Source organism: Myotis myotis, unplaced genomic scaffold (genome assembly GCF_014108235.1).
Source record: "Myotis myotis isolate mMyoMyo1 unplaced genomic scaffold, mMyoMyo1.p scaffold_m19_p_11, whole genome shotgun sequence".
In the NCBI taxonomy this organism is placed as follows: Eukaryota; Metazoa; Chordata; class Mammalia; order Chiroptera; family Vespertilionidae; genus Myotis; species Myotis myotis.
The window spans coordinates 63293097-63313068 of NW_023416315.1; the positions used below are offsets into that span (position 1 = coordinate 63293097).

At 45.7% G+C, this 19972-nt stretch overlaps 2 protein-coding genes across 4 annotated transcripts in view; one reads left to right on the forward strand and one right to left on the reverse strand.

Moving 5' to 3' along the window:
- The first annotated feature begins 8158 nt into the window (after positions 1-8158).
- Positions 8159-12142, forward strand: OPN1SW (opsin 1, short wave sensitive). Its single transcript, XM_036328770.1, has 5 exons — positions 8159-8513; positions 8805-8973; positions 9312-9477; positions 10108-10347; positions 11275-12142. Exons 1-5 carry the CDS (start codon positions 8159-8161, stop codon positions 11392-11394), a joined length of 1050 nt encoding a protein of 349 aa, XP_036184663.1. The 3' UTR covers positions 11395-12142.
- Positions 12143-12465: 323 nt separating this feature from the next.
- CALU (calumenin) overlaps positions 12466-19972 on the reverse strand; it is a 33603-nt gene continuing 26096 nt past the window's right edge. For 2 of the 3 annotated variants that reach the window (XM_036328768.1, XM_036328767.1), the window contains exons 6-7: positions 16064-16263; positions 12466-14812 (exon numbers count right to left, since the gene is read on the reverse strand). In XM_036328768.1, coding sequence (XP_036184661.1) covers positions 14708-14812; positions 16064-16263 — 305 coding nt within the window. In that variant the 3' untranslated portion in view covers positions 12466-14707. Of the gene's footprint in view, positions 14813-16063; positions 16264-16286; positions 16973-19972 lie in introns of those variants that run through there. The other variant, XM_036328769.1, reaches the window with a different exon arrangement.

Genomic DNA, 19972 nt, shown 5'->3' on the forward strand with positions numbered 1-19972 from the left:
CAGATGTGCCTTCCCTGCCACATCAGCTTCAGCCATAGTGTGTGGTTTCCAGAGGTGGCTTCTCTTTTCCAGGCTGGCTCCCAGCCCAGGCTGGCTGCATGCCCCAGGCCTCGCTCTCTCCTGCTCCTCCCCGTTGCACTTCAGGGCTACACAGAAACCCGGTACTCTAGGCAGGGCCCCTCCTTACCCGTGATCAGTCTCCCCAGGGCTCCCACGTAGAGTTCCTAGGGTGCTGCTGGGGAAGGGCAGAGAAGAAGCCAGCTTCCAGCAGCCTCCACTGTCCGGGGAAACCCAGGGCTCAGGGAGCCTGTCTGGCATCTCCTGCACCGACGACGAACCAGGCTTCTGTCTTACCTGAGGATCAGGCCACCAAAAAACCCTCCAAACCGAAGAGCCTCCTGGGTGTGGGTGTGGGTGTGGGTGTGGGTGTGGGTGTGGGTGTGGGTGTGGGAGGCGGCCCAGGTCACCTTCACTGTGTGAAATTTGCTGAGTTATTCAGTTTCTTCACCCGTCAGTTGGGGAAGTAACACCTGCCCTGTCTGCCTCGCAGAAGGTTTTGAGGATCCAGGGAGACAATGTCTGTGAAAACACTCTGCACACGGTAAAGCTCTATAAAGGAACCGGGTTATGATGGTGCCATCGTGAGGGCCAGGGGAATACACAAGAGGAAAGCTGCCACTTATGCTTACGATGGGCTGGGCCGTGCGCTCCTGGCTTTACAGATCCTATTTCACCCTCTGACAACCTGGTGAGGCTGGTGCCATCCCCACTGTAAGAAATAAACTTGCCTAAATTTAGCTTAGAAGAGGCACACTTATTTCAATGGAAGCCTGTTTTAAATTCAGTTCACACTGCTACCCAGACTTTCTAGAAAACCAAAGATGGGGATACGTACATCCGGTAAATACCCTCCCTCTCTCCGCTGCCCATCCTGCTCACGGAGGCTGCAGGGAAACCCTGCTGACAGGCCAAGGGAGGCCTGGGTGGGGGCCCTTTGGGCGGAGAGTTTCCCAAATGAGAGTGGCTGGGAGGTCAGACTCAGAGAGCGGGGCCTTGTGGGAGACTGCACCCATCACACCCAGGGACGCTGCTCGCTCCCAGGGGAAATGGGAGTTCCGGGGGGACCTGTCTTACTGGCCTTTGGTTCCTGCCCTGTGTTTAGCTCTTGGCAGCCATGCTGACAATACAAACGATTTCCACGCATTTTGGTGTAAGCACTTGACCAGGTGAATCTCATTTCATCCTCACAGCACCACTTAGCTAATGTCTGTGGAATGCACGGATGAGTAAAAGTCAGGAGTTTGCACAAAAAGTCGCTAGTGCAACAGATATTCAGGTGAATCCTCATCCCTTGGCTTGAAGTAGAAACCGTAAGCCTGAAGACACCCTCCCACCCGCCGTCCATGTAAGCAGGCTTCCTACTGAGCCAATCCCTCTCTTGGATAAGCAGGAAGAATGGCCCCACCTTAGAGAATGGATTGGCCAGCATTCCTTACTACCCAGGGGGTAAAATTTCATTATCTCCACCCAGGAGTGTCTGGACCAGACAGTTGGCTCTGCTAACTAATCATGGCCGGAGAAAAAGGCGACAGCTCATCCAGTCTAAAGCCAGAGTCTTTTTTGGGTAGCCGTTCTCCGGCTTTAAAGTGGCTTATAAATAAAAGCACACTCAAGGCGTTGTTCCATTACCTCAGCAGACATTCCCTGCATTGTTCGTCCTGGTGGGTGTGCCAGGGAGTGAGGTTGCTCCCAGCAAGGGCTCCGAGGGGGATTTTACTGAGAATATTTCAGGGCTGACACCAGCGTTGGGCCCCAGCCAGTGTTTCCCTCCAGGGGTGCTGCTGGAATTTGGGGCAGGATCCTTCTTCTTTGTGTGGCCTGTCTGGAGCAAGTTTCTGCCCACTGAATACCAGTAATCATTCCTCCGTCACGGTGTCAGCCATAACCCCCACCCCCACCCCCAACACACACACACACACACACACACACACACACACACACACACAGGCTTCCTGGTGTGGGCTTCCGGGGCGAGGAGTGCTGCCCTGGTGGAAACCCCTTAGCGAGGACCATGCATGCATTCTCTTTCCAGGTTAAAATGACTGTGGTCCTGCTCTAGGGGCAGTGGGACTTCAGGCCCAAATGACTTCTCTCTGCATTTAAAAAGCCACCAATGGAATCCTCTGGGAGAATCTACTTCTGAGACTTTCCCCCCATCCTGAGGGTAGGTTCAGTCAGGCAAACCCTTGGATGGTTCCTCATTTTCACAAGAGCATGTCGACCTTTTTCTTATCTCATCTCTTATATGGAGAGCCCTACGGGTCAGAGGTTAACAGGCAACATTGTCACAACATATCATCTCAAGCCACTGTGAGCACCTTAACAAAGACAATGAAGAGACTGAAATTGTTAAAGATTTTGCTTATCTTCATTCAGTCATCAATTCAAATGGAGACTGCAGCCAAGAAACAAAGGCCAGAGACCCACCCAGAAGGGCAGCAGTGGAAGAATTAGGAAAGGTCATCAGAGCAAAGATGTGTCATTGGAGACGGAGGCCAAGATCATCTGCACCCTCTTATTCCAGTTACTATGTGTGGATGCAAAAGTCGGACAGTAAAGATAGCTGATAGGAAAAAAATTGATTCATTTGAAATATGGGGTTGGAGGAAGGCCTGGGGGAGGGGGGAGGGACGGGAGTGGGGTGGAAGGGGTCAATGGGAGGGGGGTGAAAGGGGACATCTGTGACACTTTCAACAATAAAGATATATTAAAAGAAAAAGAAATGTGGGATTGGAGGAGAGCTCCGTAGATACCCTAGACCAGGGGTGGGGAACGTCTGGCCCATGGGACCTTTAAAGGCCGAGAAATCATGTGGTCTGGCCCTGCCAAGGCATTAGGGATGAGTTAATTAAATGTTTGACCACAGGCTAACATTTTAAGTTGATAATTCTGTATGGCCCGTGAATGATGTTATAAATATCCAAATGGCCGTTGGCAGAAAAAATGCTCCCCGCCCTGCAAATTAAGCCTGAAGCATCACTGGAAGCAAAAATGACAAAACTAAAGCTGTCCTACTTAGGGCACATCATGAGAAGGCAGGGTTCTTTGGAAAAGACGGTAATGCTAGGACCCAGCAGGAAAAGAGGGAGATCAAACAGAAGATGGACCAACTTCATAAAAGAAGCCAGAGGCATGAGTCTGCAGGAGCTGAGCAGGGCTGTTAAGGACAGGACATCATGGACATGGCTCATTCATAGGGTCACCAGAAGTTGGAGCCACCTCAACAGCATGTAGCACACACATCAAAAACACAGCAAAGCCTGGTCAGTGTGGCTCAATGGTTGAGCGTCAACCTATGATCCAGGAGGTCATGGTTTGATTCTTGATCAGGGCACATACTCGATTCACAGTAGGGGGCCTGCAGGAGGCAGCTGATCGACAATTCTTTCTCATCATTGATGTTTCTCTCTCTCTCCTTTTCCCTTCCTCTCTCTGAAATAAATAAAAAATATATATATATAGCCAAAAGTGCTCAGTTGGTTAAAGTGTCATCCTAATACGCCAAGGTTGTGGGTTCGATCTCTGGTCAGGACACAGACAAGAAGCAACCAATGAATGCATATATAAGTGAAACAACAAATCAATGTTTCTCTCTCCCTCCCTCCCTCCCTTCCTCTCTCTCTCTAAAATCAATAATAAAAAAAAAGAAAACACAGCAAAAAGTGGACACCGGTTGCCTCTGGAGAGGGGAACTGGGTGGCTGGGAAATAAACTTACTGTTCACCGTATATTCCTTTGTACTACTTGAATTTTTGAGCTCTGGATGTATATAGAATTCACTCAAAACAGAAATTACATTATTACAACACTAAGCAGAGAGAAACAATAGAGAGAATAGGGAGAAATGCATTTCAGAGAGCCGAAATGTCCCCTGGATCAGAGCAGCCCAGCAGAGCTGGTATCGGCCCCATCCTGATGGTTCTGGTTTATGTCCACTTCCAGACTGTGCTTTGGGTCGAGTCCATATGGAGGGGTAGTAGTCAGTAGCTGGCCCCGTCCCGTGAAACTGGGATGTCCACTCAGAGCAGTTGTTGGGGACATGGTTTATTTGATCACACCAGCATCTCATTCGTGAAGTCCCCGAGGGGGCATTACTGTCTGTCCTACTCCCAAGAACAGTTGGTTTGCGTTTGCTTTTTGGACACTGCATTATGGAAATGAGCAGCTGCTGGAAAGCACACATGTGGTCCATCCGTAGGGACCTCACAGGGTGGTCACTGTCAGTTTCATTCCTGTCTCTTGAACTGTCCACTGTTGTCCCTCTTCTTTTGCTCTGATGTCTGATGCATGATTTCCTGTTGTGTCCCCTATATGCCTGCAACCTCTCTTAAACTATTCCTGGAATAAGCTCCTAGAAAATAGGGGGGGGGACCCTGAAACTCTTCAGGAAATATACTCTTTTTCTAGAACTTTTCTTTTTTTAGAATGAAAAATGACTTTTCTCTTGACTGTTCTCCGTTCAGTTCTGGGCATTTGTAAGCCTAAACCAGCCGTGGGCAAACTATGGCCTGCGGGCCAGATCCGGCCCGTTCGGCTGTTCTATCCGGCCCGCGGAGCCGAAAGAGCGGAGGGTTCTCTTGCTCTCCCCTCCGCTCCTTCACCAGCAGCAGTGTTAACATGACAACGTCAGGAAACACGGCCGCAGCTCCTTCTTCTGAGTCCAGTTTAAGAACCCATTGTGGCCCTCGAGTCAAAAAGTTGGCCCATCCCTGAACCAATGGTCCTCAGCCACCGGGGAGGGAGGGGAGCAGGGTGATTTTGCCTCTCAGAGGACTTCTGTGTCTGGAGACTTCTTTGGTCAGCATGACTGGGATGGCGGGGCTGCTGTCAGCATCTAGTGGGGAGAGGCCGGGGAGGCTGTGAAATATCCTGCAGTGAGCAGACAGCCCGCGACAAACAATTGTCTGAGCCAACAGGGCAGTAGTGCTGTGGTCGGGAACCTGGTCTAACTATACTTAATATGACCTTCAGTGAAGCCGGGTGTTCCTAAATTAAAAAGTGACTTTAAATCTGAAAAGGACACTAAATATGTTAAACAGACTTTAAATGTCTCCTGTTTTTATATCTTTGCCCTCCTTCTTTACCCCATGCTTCCCTCCTCCTACTCCATGGCTTTGCTGACTCTGGAGATTTTCTGTCCCTTGCTTAGGTGCCGGTGAGACTCTATGCCAGTGATGGCGAACCTATGACACGCGTGTCAGAGGTGACACGCGAACTCATTTTTTGGGTTGATTTTTCTTTGTTAAATGGCATTTAAATAGATAAAATAAATATCAAAAATATAAGTCTTTGTTTTACTATGGTTGCAAATATCAAAAAATTTCTATATGTGACACGGCACCAGAGTTAAGTTAGGGTTTTTCAAAATGCTGACACGCCGAGCTCAGAAGGTTCGCCATCAATGCTCTATGCTTATCTGTCCCTCTTAGCTGGTGCTGGGTTGCCCCTAACTTGGACCCATTTCCTCTATTTATCTGAGAGAGAGAGAGAGAGAGAGAGAGAGAGAGAGAGAGAGAGAGAGAGAGAGATCAGTTTGTAGTCCCACTTATTTATGCATTCATTGGTTGCTTCTTGTATGTGCCCTGGCCAGGGATCAAACCCACAACCTTGGTGTATTGGGTTGACACTTTAAACAACTGGGCTACCCTGCCAGGCCTGTCCTTACTTCTGAAGTGGGTGGAATAGGGTGAGAAGGGACTGTCTGGAAGGGGATGGAGAGGCCAGTGTGCAGCCACCTGTCCTGGACAGTGGAGTAAGAAGGCCTGGTGTCTTCTCACCACATCATTTTGGGCGGAGCCTAAGCCCAGGGGCTGCCCTTGCAGGCTCCTGTCAGATCCATGTGCAGAGGCGGGCAGCTCAGCAGAGCCCAGCAGACAGACAGCTGAGGCTGACTCCTTGCACTCAGCCAGGGCCATGTGCCCTGTCCAGGGTTAGGCACTGCAAACTCTGCCTTCAGGAGTGGCCTCTGTCTGGTCCAGGTCCCAAGGGCCTGCCAGGGGAAGGGTTGTGCTGACTCAGACAACCTAGTGGAGGCCAAGGGGCCTTGCAATTCCCAGGCCCTTACCTTAGCGGGGTCTCTGCCAAGAACCCCACCTGTGGGTGAGTGTCTGTGGGGAGTGCGTGTGTAGAAATGTCAGTCGTTCAGAAGTGGCTGACAAGTCTCCATCTAGCCTTTCCAGCTCGGCATTCACGGGACATAGATTTTAGTTGTAAGGTGTGGCCTTGTGGGAATTTCAGATGGAAAGGCTGGTGTTTGTCCAGCGTCATTCGCTTGGTGGGATGTGAGCTCAAGCTCAAATCTCTGCTCAGTTTTCACCCCAGCTCTCCCTTTTCCTGGGGTCCTTGGAGATACTCAGCCATCAGCCTAGGATTTGAGGGGAGTTAATATACGGATTTGAAGGCTTCCCGCTCTGTGGCCTCCTTCACTGCAGGAAGCCTACCTTCCAGACTCTGTTCTTGGACTCTTCAAGCCAACAAAGGCTGTCCCTTGTCATTTAGACTGAGGGGTACCCAGGGGGAAAACCCCATTTAAATGTGGTTGGCTCCTTTCATCAGGTGTCTGAGTGCTTTACAGTGCTTTCAAGTAGTTGTTTTTCCTGTTTTGTCCAGAGTTTATAATTCTTGCCTCTGGTGGGGAATCATCAGCTATATACTGCTCTGCCATTACAGGCCATCCTTTCACTCTAACTTACCTATATGGAATGTGTGCCACTTTCATCTATGCATTTATTGCGTGCTGGGGTGGGGAAGAAGACGCAGCCCTAAGGGCTGAAGTGCAGTATTGAGTGCAAGTGTAGGTGGAGCTTACAGCAGAGCTGGCATCACTGGGGTGGGCTTCACAGAAGGGGTCTTGGCCAGTCAGGCTGTGAAGGCGGGGCAGGACGTGGGTGAGCAGACGGAGAAAAGACTGTGGCAGCTTGGGCACTGCTGGGCTAAGGGCAGAGACAGGCACGAACATGGTGTGAGAGGGACAGTGCTCCAACCAACCTCAGCCTGGCTGCGGGGGTCTGAGCAGGAAAGGTATACTGTCCGGATAGACTCAGCGTGGAGAAACAGAGGCAGCCGGTGCTTTCGACGGACCCTTCCATGAAGGCTGTGCACTAAGGTGCTCCCAGGACATTCCCCGTTCCCCGTCCTTTCCTGCAGCCCGAGGCTGGTTCCAGGCAGGTTGAGAGCCCCCGATCTCTGGAGAGAGAGACTTAGGGGTAATCACCACAGGGGCAGGTGGGATGCAGACACCTAAAAGGAGGGAGTGGTGCCAGAAGCTCAACCCAGTGGGTGCCCTTGAGAGCTCCATTCAAAGGGAAAATGAGCCCTAGCCGGTTTGGCTCACTGGATAGAGCGTCGGCCTGGGGACTGAAGAGTCCCGGGTTCGATTCCGGTCAAGGGCATGTACCTTGGTTGCAGGCACATCCCCAGTGGGGGGTGTGCAGGAGGCAGCTGATCGATGCTTCTCTCTCATCGATGTTTCTAACTCTCTCTATCCCTCTCCCTTCCTTTCTGTAAAAAATCAATAAAATATATTTAAAAAAAAAAAAAAAAAAAAAAAAGGGAAAATGAAAGAGTGGTGGAAGCCCTGGCCGGCGGGCTCAGTTGCTTGGGCATTGTCTTGGGCACCGGAGGGTTGCCAGTTGCCAGGGTTTCAGGCTCAATTGCATGTGCGGAGCGTGCAGGAGGCAGCTGATGGATGTTTCGCTCTCACATAAATAATTCTCTCTCTTTCCCTTCCCCCCTCTCTAAAAATCAATAAAAAAATCTTTTTTAAAAAGTGACGTAAGCACCTTTACTAAGTATGGGCCAGCATCTCCCAGGCTCCGTGAGCTGACTCCTGTTCATCCCAGTCCCCAGTAGTGCATGTCCGGATTCTTTGAGCCCAATCTTTTATCCTCTGAAGGACACACAATCGGCTTTGGGGCTGCAAAAGGAGGTTTAGGTGGGGGTTTGGCGGGGGGTCTCTAATCCCAAACTTTGTCCTTAGGAGGCTTAGGATCAGCGCTGACCATTCAGGGAACCCCAAAGTGGCTTTGGAGGCTGGGTTCTCTGGTGAGGTGGGGGGAGGGTAATCTATAAAAGGCATGAGAGGGGGTGGGGGACCTCCATGAGCAAAATGTCAGGGGAGGAAGAGTTTTATCTGTTCAAGAACATCTCCTCCGTGGGACCGTGGGATGGGCCTCAGTACCACATTGCCCCGGTCTGGGCCTTCCAACTCCAGGCAGCCTTCATGGGCTTTGTCTTCTTTGCAGGGACACCACTCAATGCCACGGTGCTGGTGGCCACACTGCGCTACAAGAAGCTGAGACAGCCCCTCAACTATATTTTGGTCAATGTGTCCCTGGGGGGCTTCCTCTTCTGCATCTTCTCTGTCTTCACTGTCTTCATTGCCAGTTGCCAGGGATACTTCGTCTTCGGCCGCCATGTTTGTGCTTTGGAGGCCTTCCTGGGCTCTACAGCAGGTACTGCCGGGGAAGGGGGCCGGGGGAGGCAAAGGACACTGAGCTGGGATTGGAACCAGGGACCGGCCTGCCGACCTGGAGTGCATCCCAAAAGAGGAGTCTAGGGGAGTTTGGTGCTCTTTTGCATATTGGAATACAAAGCCTAGACTAGAAAGTTGACCCACTGCATCCCAAATTCTACCCCACCCATTAGTCCAACCCTGTCTCCCCGTGCTTGCCCCACTCCGTAATTCACTCCGTCTGCCAGGCGGGGTGGGCTGTCTACCCCATTACTTTCATGTCTCACCACAGGTCTGGTAACAGGCTGGTCACTGGCCTTCCTGGCCTTTGAGCGCTACATTGTCGTCTGTAAGCCCTTCGGCAGCTTTCGCTTCAGCTCCAAGCACGCACTGATAGTGGTTCTGGCCACCTGGACCATTGGTATTGGCGTCTCCATCCCACCCTTCTTTGGCTGGAGCCGGTGAGAGCCCGGGGCAGTGATGCTGACATTGCTTGGAGCTGAGGGTGGTGTGGGTGGAAAGAGTTGGGTAAAGCTTTTTTATTTCTAATTTTTAATGAACGGGTGAAGTAGGTGAGAGAAAGGGCTGTGGGAGACAAATCCTAAAGTCTACTCCTCAGTTCAAATTGCTATACCCTTCGCTGGTGAGCACAGAAAGCCCTTTCTGCCCAGTCACTGGGCATCCCCTGGGTTCTACATGGAGACCCCAATGCAGGAATCTCGGCTCCCACTCCGCATCCTTGTGGTGGCCCCCGCAGTGAGCAAGTGTGTCCAGTGGGTGAGTGTTTGGTCCCTTACAGGTTCATCCCCGAGGGCCTGCAATGTTCCTGTGGCCCCGACTGGTACACCGTGGGCACCAAATATCGCAGCGAGTACTATACCTGGTTCCTCTTCATCTTCTGCTTCATTGTGCCTCTCTCCCTCATCTGCTTCTCCTACTCTCAGTTGCTGGGGGCCCTTAGAGCTGTGAGTGGCTTTTGTGAGGGTCAGGGAGAGAGGGAAGAGTGGGGGAATGTTCTAGAACATATCTGGAAAAGCCATAGCCAGGTTAGAGCATTGGCCTGCAGACTGAAGGGTTCTGGGTTCAATTCTGGTCAAGGGCACGTACCTCAGTTGCAAACTCCTTCCCAGATGGGGCCCTGGTCGGGGCTCATGCAGGAGACAACCAATCGATGTGTTTCTCTCACACAGATATTTCTGTCTTTCCCTTTCTCTTCCACTCTCTCTAAAAATCAATGGAAAAATCCTCGGGTGAGGAGTAAAAAAAATAATAATAATAAAATAAAAGCAAAGAAGGAAGTGGGGATAGGCAGAATGATGAAATGGCATGAAGTCTAAGGTGGAGTCACCCCTGCTCAAATATAGATGTCAAGACATGCATGTGATCCCTTCCAGTGACCCAGACCAGAGCCGCCTCCATCCTGGCTTCCTCACGGAGGGAGAGCCACGGGGACTGGGCCAGAAACTGGGGCAGAAGAGAAGCAATTGGAGCAGATCCCGCCCCCCCCCCCCCCCCCGATAAAAAACAAAAATCCTCCAGAGATCTGGGAGTTGAGAGCTGGGGAAAAGAGGATGTGTTCTCTGTGCTTTTCCCAGGTTGCTGCCCAGCAGCAGGAGTCGGCCTCGACCCAGAAGGCTGAGCGGGAGGTGAGCCGCATGGTGGTGGTGATGGTGGGGTCCTTTTGTCTCTGTTATGTGCCCTATGCTGCCCTGGCCATGTATATGGTCAACAACCGTAACCACGGGCTAGACTTACGGCTTGTCACCATTCCTGCCTTCTTCTCCAAGAGCGCATGTGTCTACAATCCCATCATCTACTGCTTCATGAATAAGCAGGTAAAGTTCCCCATTCACACTCCTGTGAGACCCTAGTCTGTAAGACCTGGTTCTTGTCACCGACTTTTAACTCCGAGTGCCTTAGACTGTACTCCAAGGGTTCGGGGTGAACAAGGGAAGCCACAGAAACACTTAGCCCAGGAGCAGCCCATAGAAGCACAGGGTGGGAGGTGTGGTCATCGAGACAGTATCATAGAACCCGGGGAAGACAGAACTTGAGCCATAAAAATTGAGTTGCTCCAAAGGACAGGATAAGTGAAAAGGTTTTCTGTTTTATTGAAAAACTGATAGCTCCCTTACATTCTAGTCCTTCCAATTCAGTTCTTAATCCTTTCTTGTCCAACTTTTAGCCTGCAGGAGCATGTGTGGAGCACAGAAATCACATGCATAAAATCTAAAGCAGCTTATCATCTGAAGGTCCCAGGTGGCCTATCCCTCAATTCCTAAATCTAAGCTAAAAAAACAAACAAAAAAACTTAGACAAATCTAGGAGAGTTCCTGTCTGAGAATGATATTATTTCTTCAGTCCCTGAGATGGATTCAAAAACAAATGTGAATCTGGATGGAAAGAGGATTGGCAGTCCCTTCCCCAGCGGAAGGACCTTCTAGAAAAGGGGAGGGTGGGTGGGTGGACCTTCTCTAGGGCTCCTAGGAGGCAGGCTAGTTTATGAGTTTCCCCAACAGTGAGTTGGCCAGAATGTGTAGGGTTATGTAGACAAGCAGCGAGAAGTCCTGGACTGGAATCTAACCAGTCTCAGGACTGGGAAGATATACTCAAAACCACCTGAGGAGATCCTGGGCATTAGGCATTATCCAGGGCATTATTTGGGGATACAACAGAGAAATTTCTTCCCATAGTTCCTGATGTTATCACCTCTGTTCTGGTCTGCTGAGGGGGCTATCTCCAATTCTACCCTTTCTCTCCAGTTCCGGGCTTGCATGATGGAGATGGTGTGTGGGAAGTCCATAACAGATGAGTCTGACATGTCCAGCTCCCAGAAAACGGAAGTTTCTACTCTCTCTTCTAGCCAAGTGGGCCCCAGCTAAGGCGCCATATTGGACTATTTGCAGCAATTAGGATTTCACATTTAAGGAAATTTCTACTTTCTCTGCTAAAAACCAAACTACTAACCATGCAGAAAACAGATGGGAAGGGCGTGATGACCATTTTGGGCGATCAATTTCCCGTTTTCCTGTTATTCCCTTCTTCCCTACAAAGCTACCGTTCCAGCTGGGTCCATCTCGGAACACATCAAGCCCTTTGCAGCAACCATGTTTCTACTAAGTGGCAAGATTCACAGCACTTGCAGACTCATCTCTACAGACAAGGCATCTATAAAGGAGTGTGGTTGGGTTCTCAGTGTATGGGTAACAATTACCTCCCTTTTTAGTAACATTTTCTCCCTTCTGCAATGATATATTCTGAGAAAACACCTTAGAAATGGGAGAGACTTAAAGAAAAAACAAATAAAACCTTCAGTAGGCCCCAAATGTGAGTCTGAACGAATTTCTTTACGCTGTATCGTATATGCCCATCGTCAGTATAGCTCTGGCAGCAACAGCCAGGCCCATGGGCTCGAGCCAGCATGGCTCACTCCAGGTGTTTCCCTTCCCTCTCTCCGCCTATTTGGCTAAACCTATATATCTATCTTAAGAGGTGTATTTTACCAAAGTTAACAGTTTAATTCACTTTATGTCCTCAAAATAAAATTGCACATCTTGGTATCATTTATAAACCACACCAAAATGTTCAAAAAACTGTTTTACCTTATATTTCATATTTCCTTTTTGAAAAAGAGTCTTTTTGAAATAAAAATCAGTATAAATGTTGTGTGTACATTCGGGAGTGGCTTGTGTTTGGTGTCAGATATCTGTGTAATGAGCAGTTATACGGCCTAAGGGCAGAGAGAGGGATTACAACTGCAGTGAGGACGCGATTCGGGATTTCAGGAACAGGAAGAGAAGAGTAGCCAATTTGGAAGAAGGCAGCGACTTCTCTGGTTGAGGAAGGGGTACATAACCTTTCCAGGATAGCTCCTTTTCTGACATTTTAGAGTACTCATAATTCCGAGCAAGCATTCTATTTCTTAAGTGAATAAAGGCCACACATACTCCACAACGAATGTAAACAGTTTTATTTAGAAACAGATAGGTACCTGTTTGCATTATAGAATATAAAACTTGGTTTACACTCTATAAAAAATAACCAACATCCAAATTCAAGAGAGCTAGCATTCACAGGACACACAATATGGGTGTGCAGCGACTTCCACCAGCCCCAGGCCTGATTTAAACCAAAAACATAATCCAGGGGGGTCATTCGAGATTCGAGTACAATGCTTGCTGCTGAGCACCCAGCAGTCACTGTCTCAGCAGATGAAGGTTTGCTTTCTAAGTGTGACTGTAACACAAGGCCTGGGTTCTCTGCCCTGTGAGCTGCGAGGCTCCCCTGCCAGTCCTGATGTGCTCTAACGAAGCCAGGGTTGGTGGCATATTAGTTATCTCTGGTCTTCTTAACAATAAAAATGGGGAATCTAGAAGGCAGAGAATTTCCATGCCCCTTATATGGGGATTAAACTTAAAAGAGTATATCCACTCTCAAGAGCTCAATGCAAAGGCTGGGGTGAAGTTACATGATATCTGGCTTTTCACCAGGCCAAGTAGCCCACCTCAACATGATCATGGAAGACCGAAGGATACACCTAAGTTCAGGTTATAATAATCACCCAGCACCACCCAAATATTATCCAGAAAGATATATGAAATAATAAAGGTTAGTTATATATATTTATCTTAGTAACCTGAGGGCTAAAAACTTGGAATACAATAAATTCTCTCAAAAGAGGTCCATCTGTACGAAGGGACCAAAAAGACAGCTTGTGTTATGTAAAACAGGGGTGGAGTGAGTTGGGAACAGGGGCCGGTTTCTTCAGCTCTTTCTACAAGGTCTCTCTCTTTGCTAAAGACTGGCAATCTGTTGATCCAAGATAAGCTTTTCGTTTGGCAGGGGTGGTGGGGGGATAGGGAGTGATGGGTCAGAGGCAGGAAGAGTAAGCAACGGTCCTCAAACCAAAGAGCCCTCTCTGCAGGCCTCTCAGCTTCGAGTCTGACTCAAGCTCTCTAGTTGACACAGACACGGCCTGGGAGTAAGTGGTTAGCATTCTGAGGTATGAGGATCCCTGGTAAATTCAGCAGCATGTGGTTTTTAGAAACCGGCCCACAAAATAAAAACACTGCAACACTAATACTGCTATTTAACCACTGTCTGAAAGAGAAGAAAAAAAAAAAAATCCCCACTACATTGGGAGGCTCTAAGCTTTCATAAAAGGTGGTCCAAAATAACTTCTCTTTATCTTAGGGTTTCTTAAGAAAGTCCTCATTCAGTCATCATTTCTCTTGTTAAAGGCACTTTCAATGACATGATTGGAAAGAAGCACAATTTAACCGCAGTGAAAGCAAAATTAGTTCCTGGGAACATCTGGGGAATAGGAGCCAAATGGGGCACTTACAGTGATTCAACAGGCAAGACAGTCCTGAGCACTTCAGCAGACACACACCCAGAAAAAATGGTGTGCCCTGAAAACACTTGTATTTTTCCTTTAGTTTTCCAGTTGTTTCTATGTATAGCTCTGTAAAAAGATCACATTCAATACTTGATTTTCAGGACACTGGCCCTAACGCTTCCGACCACAGCTGTGCTTGACAAAATTAGCAAACAGCTAGTCCTACAGGGAATCAAAAAAAGGATGAATAAAATCAAGCTGAGCCAAGCTTTCTTACAGCACAGGGCTCTGTCCCTGCCTAGATAATGCCACGATCAGTTGCTGAACTGAATAAAATATATGGCCCCTGCTACTGATGAAATACTCTTTTCAATAGGCAAGATTATCATTTTTCTAAATATAAAGAGTGGGGTATATATTTTTTTCTTTTTTCCTCTCTTCCAAACATTTCTTAATGATTTCAGGCTTAAAAAAGTAATTAAGTCAGAATTACAAAAATTACATGGTAAGGGTTGAGAAAGAGTGAAGGGCTAATTTTTGCCTATGAGTTGAGGATCTTAATCCTGCATATCATACTCCCAATCAAAGAACAAATACAAAAATAAAACACCATGTTATACATAATACAAAGTGTAAATCTACAAACACAAGTGTACTAATTAGTTGTTCCTCAGAAGCAGTTTTCCTCCTGTCCCTCAGCGAGGAGAAGGAATGGGGACGGGATGGTTTTCATTATGTTTTTTCACGTCTTAAAAAGTTTGTAATAACAGTCTCAGTAGCGCAAACAATTTCATGTGAAACCAGAAGCTGTAAAAATAAATTATTTTTGAAGAAACGTGGGTTCCTCTGTCTGCAGCTCAGAATTCATCATGTCGTACTAAGGCCTCACCAAAATCTGTGGCCTGGCTGCCCACAAATAAATCATACTTGTCAACAATCTCCTCCTTGGTAAGCTTGCCATCCTGAAATTAGAGAAGAGTGAATTGAGGCAGATATATTTCCCATTCCAAATTTAGAAACACTACTATAGATCAACAGTGGTTTGGCAAGATTTAAGATTCTAATTCCCAGTAAATGATATGTGAACTATACCCTCCATTCCTGGCCTGTACACACACACACTCACACACTCACACACTCACACACACTCACACACACACACACACACACACACAGCAATTAATACCTTTTTCTTATCAAGAAAGTTAAAAGTGGAAGGCTAGAAATAATATAGCTCAACAACTCAACGCTAGAGATACAGGTTTCTTTAGGAGAGAATGCCCCCCTTTGGAGCAAAGGCGGACAGCTCCTACGTAAGGGCAGATAGTAAAGAACTGGGTGAAATACTTCAGAATGAATCAAGTCACTGCCTAACAGGAACAACAAAGTCTGCAAACATCAAGCAGAGTCCTCACCTCCATTATGTTCCGCTACCAATCAGATTCCAGGCACAACCCCAAATGAAGGCTCAGATGCTCATCTAAAAGATTATCTAGGCCACATTCCCAAGGGATGATTGCATGAGTTTCTTTTCCTTACAAACCTCACAGGACACAGCACCTGGCTACTGAAGTCACTGAGTAAGACCTCAAAACAGACTGACCCTTAAAAAGGCTTCATGACAAGAAACTGCTTTTGAAACTGAAGATTAGCCTAGATAAAAGAATGCTCAGATACTAAAAATCCCTAAATTTGGATGGGTAACACCACTCTTTCAATGAACCAAATACCCCAGATAATTGATTAAGGACAATATTAACAGGCTCCAGAAAAAGCTTATTTATAACCTACTACAAAGGACTTAATTCTAAAAAGCATATTTGACTTAAGAAGGAAATAACCAGCTTTGAGTAGGCAAAATGAACCTGTAATTGGTAAAAGAACAAAGTAAAAAAAAAAAAAAAGAGAGAGAAAAATTTCCTGGGGACCCATAGAGAACAGATGATACATGCTGGGCATAGGTTATATACAGAGGTTCTTTTCTGAAGCCTAAATTCCTCCAATGCTATGTACACTGGGCAAAGGGGTTTCTAAAATGAGATCAGATAGCTAGTGCTGCCCCGTAAGCTTTTAATTACCAACTTTAGGTCGGTAGCAGACTTAGATTAATTAAGACCACAAATGCTTTATGTACCTTAATCGGGATTTTTTAGGCAATCCCCTAGAAATAGACTTCCATCACTGCTAGATTGTTGGGGCCTGGCCAGACTTACCTTATTTTGGTCTGACTCATAGACTAGGTGCCTGGCTTCTGCTTCTGCATGATCATAGTCTGATGGGAGAATCCAATCTTTGGTCTCTTCCTTGTCCATCTTCCCGTCTCGGTTCTTATCTCGAAACTCAACAAATTGTTCTCTCTCTGTCTTTACCCATTCTGGTTCATCAGCCTTTCCATCATGGCTGTACATGTCACCTATGTGCACAGACATACAAAGAAAAGACGGATTTGCCCTTTTCCCACGACTGCTCGCTCCATGCTAATCTGTTCTACCCCTCCTTCCTCATCCAACTGGAACCTGACTGCAGTATTTTAGAGAACTTAGAAAATAAGGTATTTTCCTGAATCTTAATTGATCTTGCAACAAGAATATTTCCAGCTATTGCTTTTGAGTGATATGAAAGCAAAGAGAGCCCTTATCTTAAAAACACACAAAAAACCCCATTGTCCAGCCTGTATGGCTCAGTGATTGAGCTTCGACCCATGAACCAAGAGGTCACGGTTCCATTCCCGGTCAGGGCACAGGCCTGGGTGGCGGGCTCAATTCCCCAGTGGGGAAATGGGCTCAGTAAATGCACACAGGCATTTATTTCCACTGTGCTGATGTTTCTATCTCTCTCCCTCTTCTCCCTTCATCTCTGAAAGCAATAAAAACATATTATAAAAAGAACAAAAACACACACACAAATAGCCATAGCTGGTTTGGCTCAGTGGATAGAGTGTCGGCATGTGGACTGAAGGGTCCTGGGTTCAATTCTGGTCAAGGGCATGTACTTCGGTTGCAGGAGCCTCCCAGTCTGGGCCGTGGTCCGGGAGCAGGCAGGAGGCAACCAATCAATGTGTTTCTCTCACATCGATATTTCTGTCTTCCACTCTCTCTAAAAAAAATCAACGGAAAAATATCCTTGGGTGAGGATTAAAAATAATAAGTAAGTAAGTAAGTAAATAAATAAATATATAAAGCATAAATAAAGAGAGATGATTAGCATCAAGAAATATAAAGACTTTTACAAGACTAATCTGTTCTACCCTACATTCCACTTTACTCAAGGTAACTAATTAAACCTGGCCTACATTCCACTTTACTCAAGGTAACTAATTAAACCTGGCCATTGGCTTTAGAAAAGTGCTGTTCTAAATTCTCAGAAGTGTGTATTATGAGCCAAACCTGTCTCCAACCAATTATTAAGTATATTGTAGAATGTTTCTCTAAAATAATGGGCATTTTCCTATAGAGCCCAAATGCCTTCATCACATTTTACAAAAACAACTTTTTGCTATTATCTAATACCCAATTCAAAGTTGAATCTCCAAATTACTTTTTAAAGTTGGTTTGTTTAAATTATTTATATGAATATGGTCGGTACAAAGTGGCTACAGTATTTAAAATGTCAATATATACACAGAGATTTTTCTATACAACTGTTTAAACTTCTATTTAAATATTTTAGATGCCAATTTAAAAATGTATAAGGGGATATTGTCTGTGAAAATTCTTTTAGGAATTACAAGAGTGAAGAAGTCTGAAGACTCCTGAGTTATGTGACATCTAAATAAGGGTAGGTACACTTCAATTAGGTATGGGAACACACCACGTAGAAGTTTAAATAGTTTATAGTACTTCTAAGCAAAGGGAGTTATTTAAGTGTGATAAAGGTAATTTGTATGTTGGGACCCACAAAACGAAGGCTGTCCCAGTGGCCCAGCCCACGACACAAATCTAAGCTAAGTCAGCCTGTACTTATAGGAAATGCCTCACTGCCATGGAAACCTAACCTACATCAATCACAATCACAGCGTACCTGACTGACTCACAAACAGGACCTCTAGTATAGGAAATCCCTGACCTTCTAGTCAATCCTGTCCTTTTGGCGTTGCCTCTTCCGATGCTCTATAAACCTCGCTCTTGTGCTAAATCCCCCAGGAAGAGTGCTCCCACTGCTTGTGAGGCACCGTGCTAGCCCAGAACATGGATTGTTTTCCCTTGAATAGAGGACATTAAACTCGTTACTAAATTACTTTACGTTTGTCATTTGACACTTGGTGCAGTCATTTTTTTCTGAATTTGAGCAAGGTTAAGAGTAGAACTACTCTGTTCTGCCTGAACACAGGGAGAAGTTCCTGAGAGCAGGACTTGCCAATCACCCTCTTCCCCCCATGATACAGCGTATTCAGAAAATGTAGGATCTGTATGACCCACTGGGCTAGCACCCTGCCCTAGCTCCCCTGAGGGTCAGAGACTTTTCATAGTCTACAGATTGGGAAGTTGTGAATTAGAGAGTGAATAAATGTGGCTTAAAAAACATATTAATAGAAGCTAGAACATACAACATAATGTAAGTGCATTTTAAATCTAAATGAGTGCAGATATGAATAATACTATTCAATTTTCTATTAAAAAAGGGTTCAATCTAAAGGATATTAAGGAAGTACTAACTTTTTGAGATTATGCTTTAAAAGTTTTTAGGAACACACATGTATCCTAAAGAGATACATAACCAAATATTTACCAATGAAATGATGATTGGGATTTACTTCAAAATAATAAAGGAGGTAGGTAAAGAAGTGAATATGGATTTGAAAGGATTAGCCATGGGATGATGGCTGTTGGGCTTAGGTTCACGGGGATTCATTATATTATTCTATCTAATTTTGTGTATGTTTGCAATATTCTGTAATAAATTTAAAGAATAATAAAATGTTGCCGAAACCGGTTTGGCTCAGTGGATAGAGCGTCGGCCTGCAGACTGAAAGGTCCCAGGTTCGATTCCGGTCAAGGGCATGTACCTGGGTTGCGGGCACATCCCCAAGGGGTGTGCAGGAGGCAGCTGATCGATGTTTCTCTCTCATTGATGTTTCTAACTCTCTATCTCTCTCCCTTCCTCTCTGTAAGAAATCAATAAAATATATTAAAAAAAAAAGAATAAAAAAATGTAACTGAAGACTTTTTATTAATGATAATAAGAATCAAAGACCATTTGTTTCTTTAGGATCTCTCTCAACAGGACAGCACATCCCTAGAAACTGGAAGATACTGGGAGACTTTCGACTTCACAAAGGCCATTATCTGGGTGTAATAGTGTTAGCATTAGTTGATGATTTGCAAAAGAAAGGAACATATACATAGTCAATAAGGCAGTAGTTTCAAGACACAATTCCTTTGTCCTTGAATCTATGTGATAGGAAAGGAGGCAAAAAATCTCATTTGGCTAATTGCTTAATAAAAGATGGTATTAACAGTTATAAAACCTAATTCGTCTCATCAGGAGGTTCAAATGAGTCCCTCAGTTTTAGCAATGTTGATAAGATGGCAAAAGCCAAGAATAAAAAGCTAAAATATTTAACAGAAGAAAACATCAGCTTTGAAATGTGCTCAGTAAATGCATACAGGCATTTATTTCCATTGTGCTGATGAACTCCACTAAGAACAAAAAATCACTTCCAAAAAATGTCCCAGGTTCCATCGCTTATCCTTCTTTCTCTAAAAAACTCAAAGTACATCATTGAATCTTAGGAAAAAAATAAAAAGTGGTACATTTTTAAGGAGTAATTCAACTGATAACTCTAGAAAATATAGTAGCAGGTATAATTAGACAAAATCTGAGTAAAGGAATGACTGTTCAATGCTGTTTCAGTGACAGGTGATAGAGGTAGGGTTTAAGTCTCCTTTTCACGCTTAAAATAAAAAATTAGAGAACTAAAGAAATACTGGTTTATGAAACAAACACTGCGGTGCACTAAATTAAGTTACTATGAGTAAATATAAGAATGTGAAATATAAAATTACCTAGTATCTTTCAAAATGGAATGACATTTGTAACAAAGATATTTGTAATTATCTCTCATCTCTTCTCCTTTACTAATCTTAATTTCCATCTAGTAATTGGGAAACAATTTGCTCAAG

Bases quoted from the DNA above. Each gene is read 5' to 3' on its own strand.
- OPN1SW (XM_036328770.1), top strand. From the start codon at position 8,159: ATGAGCAAAATGTCAGGGGAGGAAGAGTTTTATCTGTTCAAGAACATC. The intron at 8,514-8,804 runs GTACTGCCGGGG...GTCTCACCACAG, and splicing joins CTTCCTGGGCTCTACAGCAG to GTCTGGTAACAGGCTGGTCA. The intron at 8,974-9,311 runs GTGAGAGCCCGG...GGTCCCTTACAG, and splicing joins CCCTTCTTTGGCTGGAGCCG to GTTCATCCCCGAGGGCCTGC.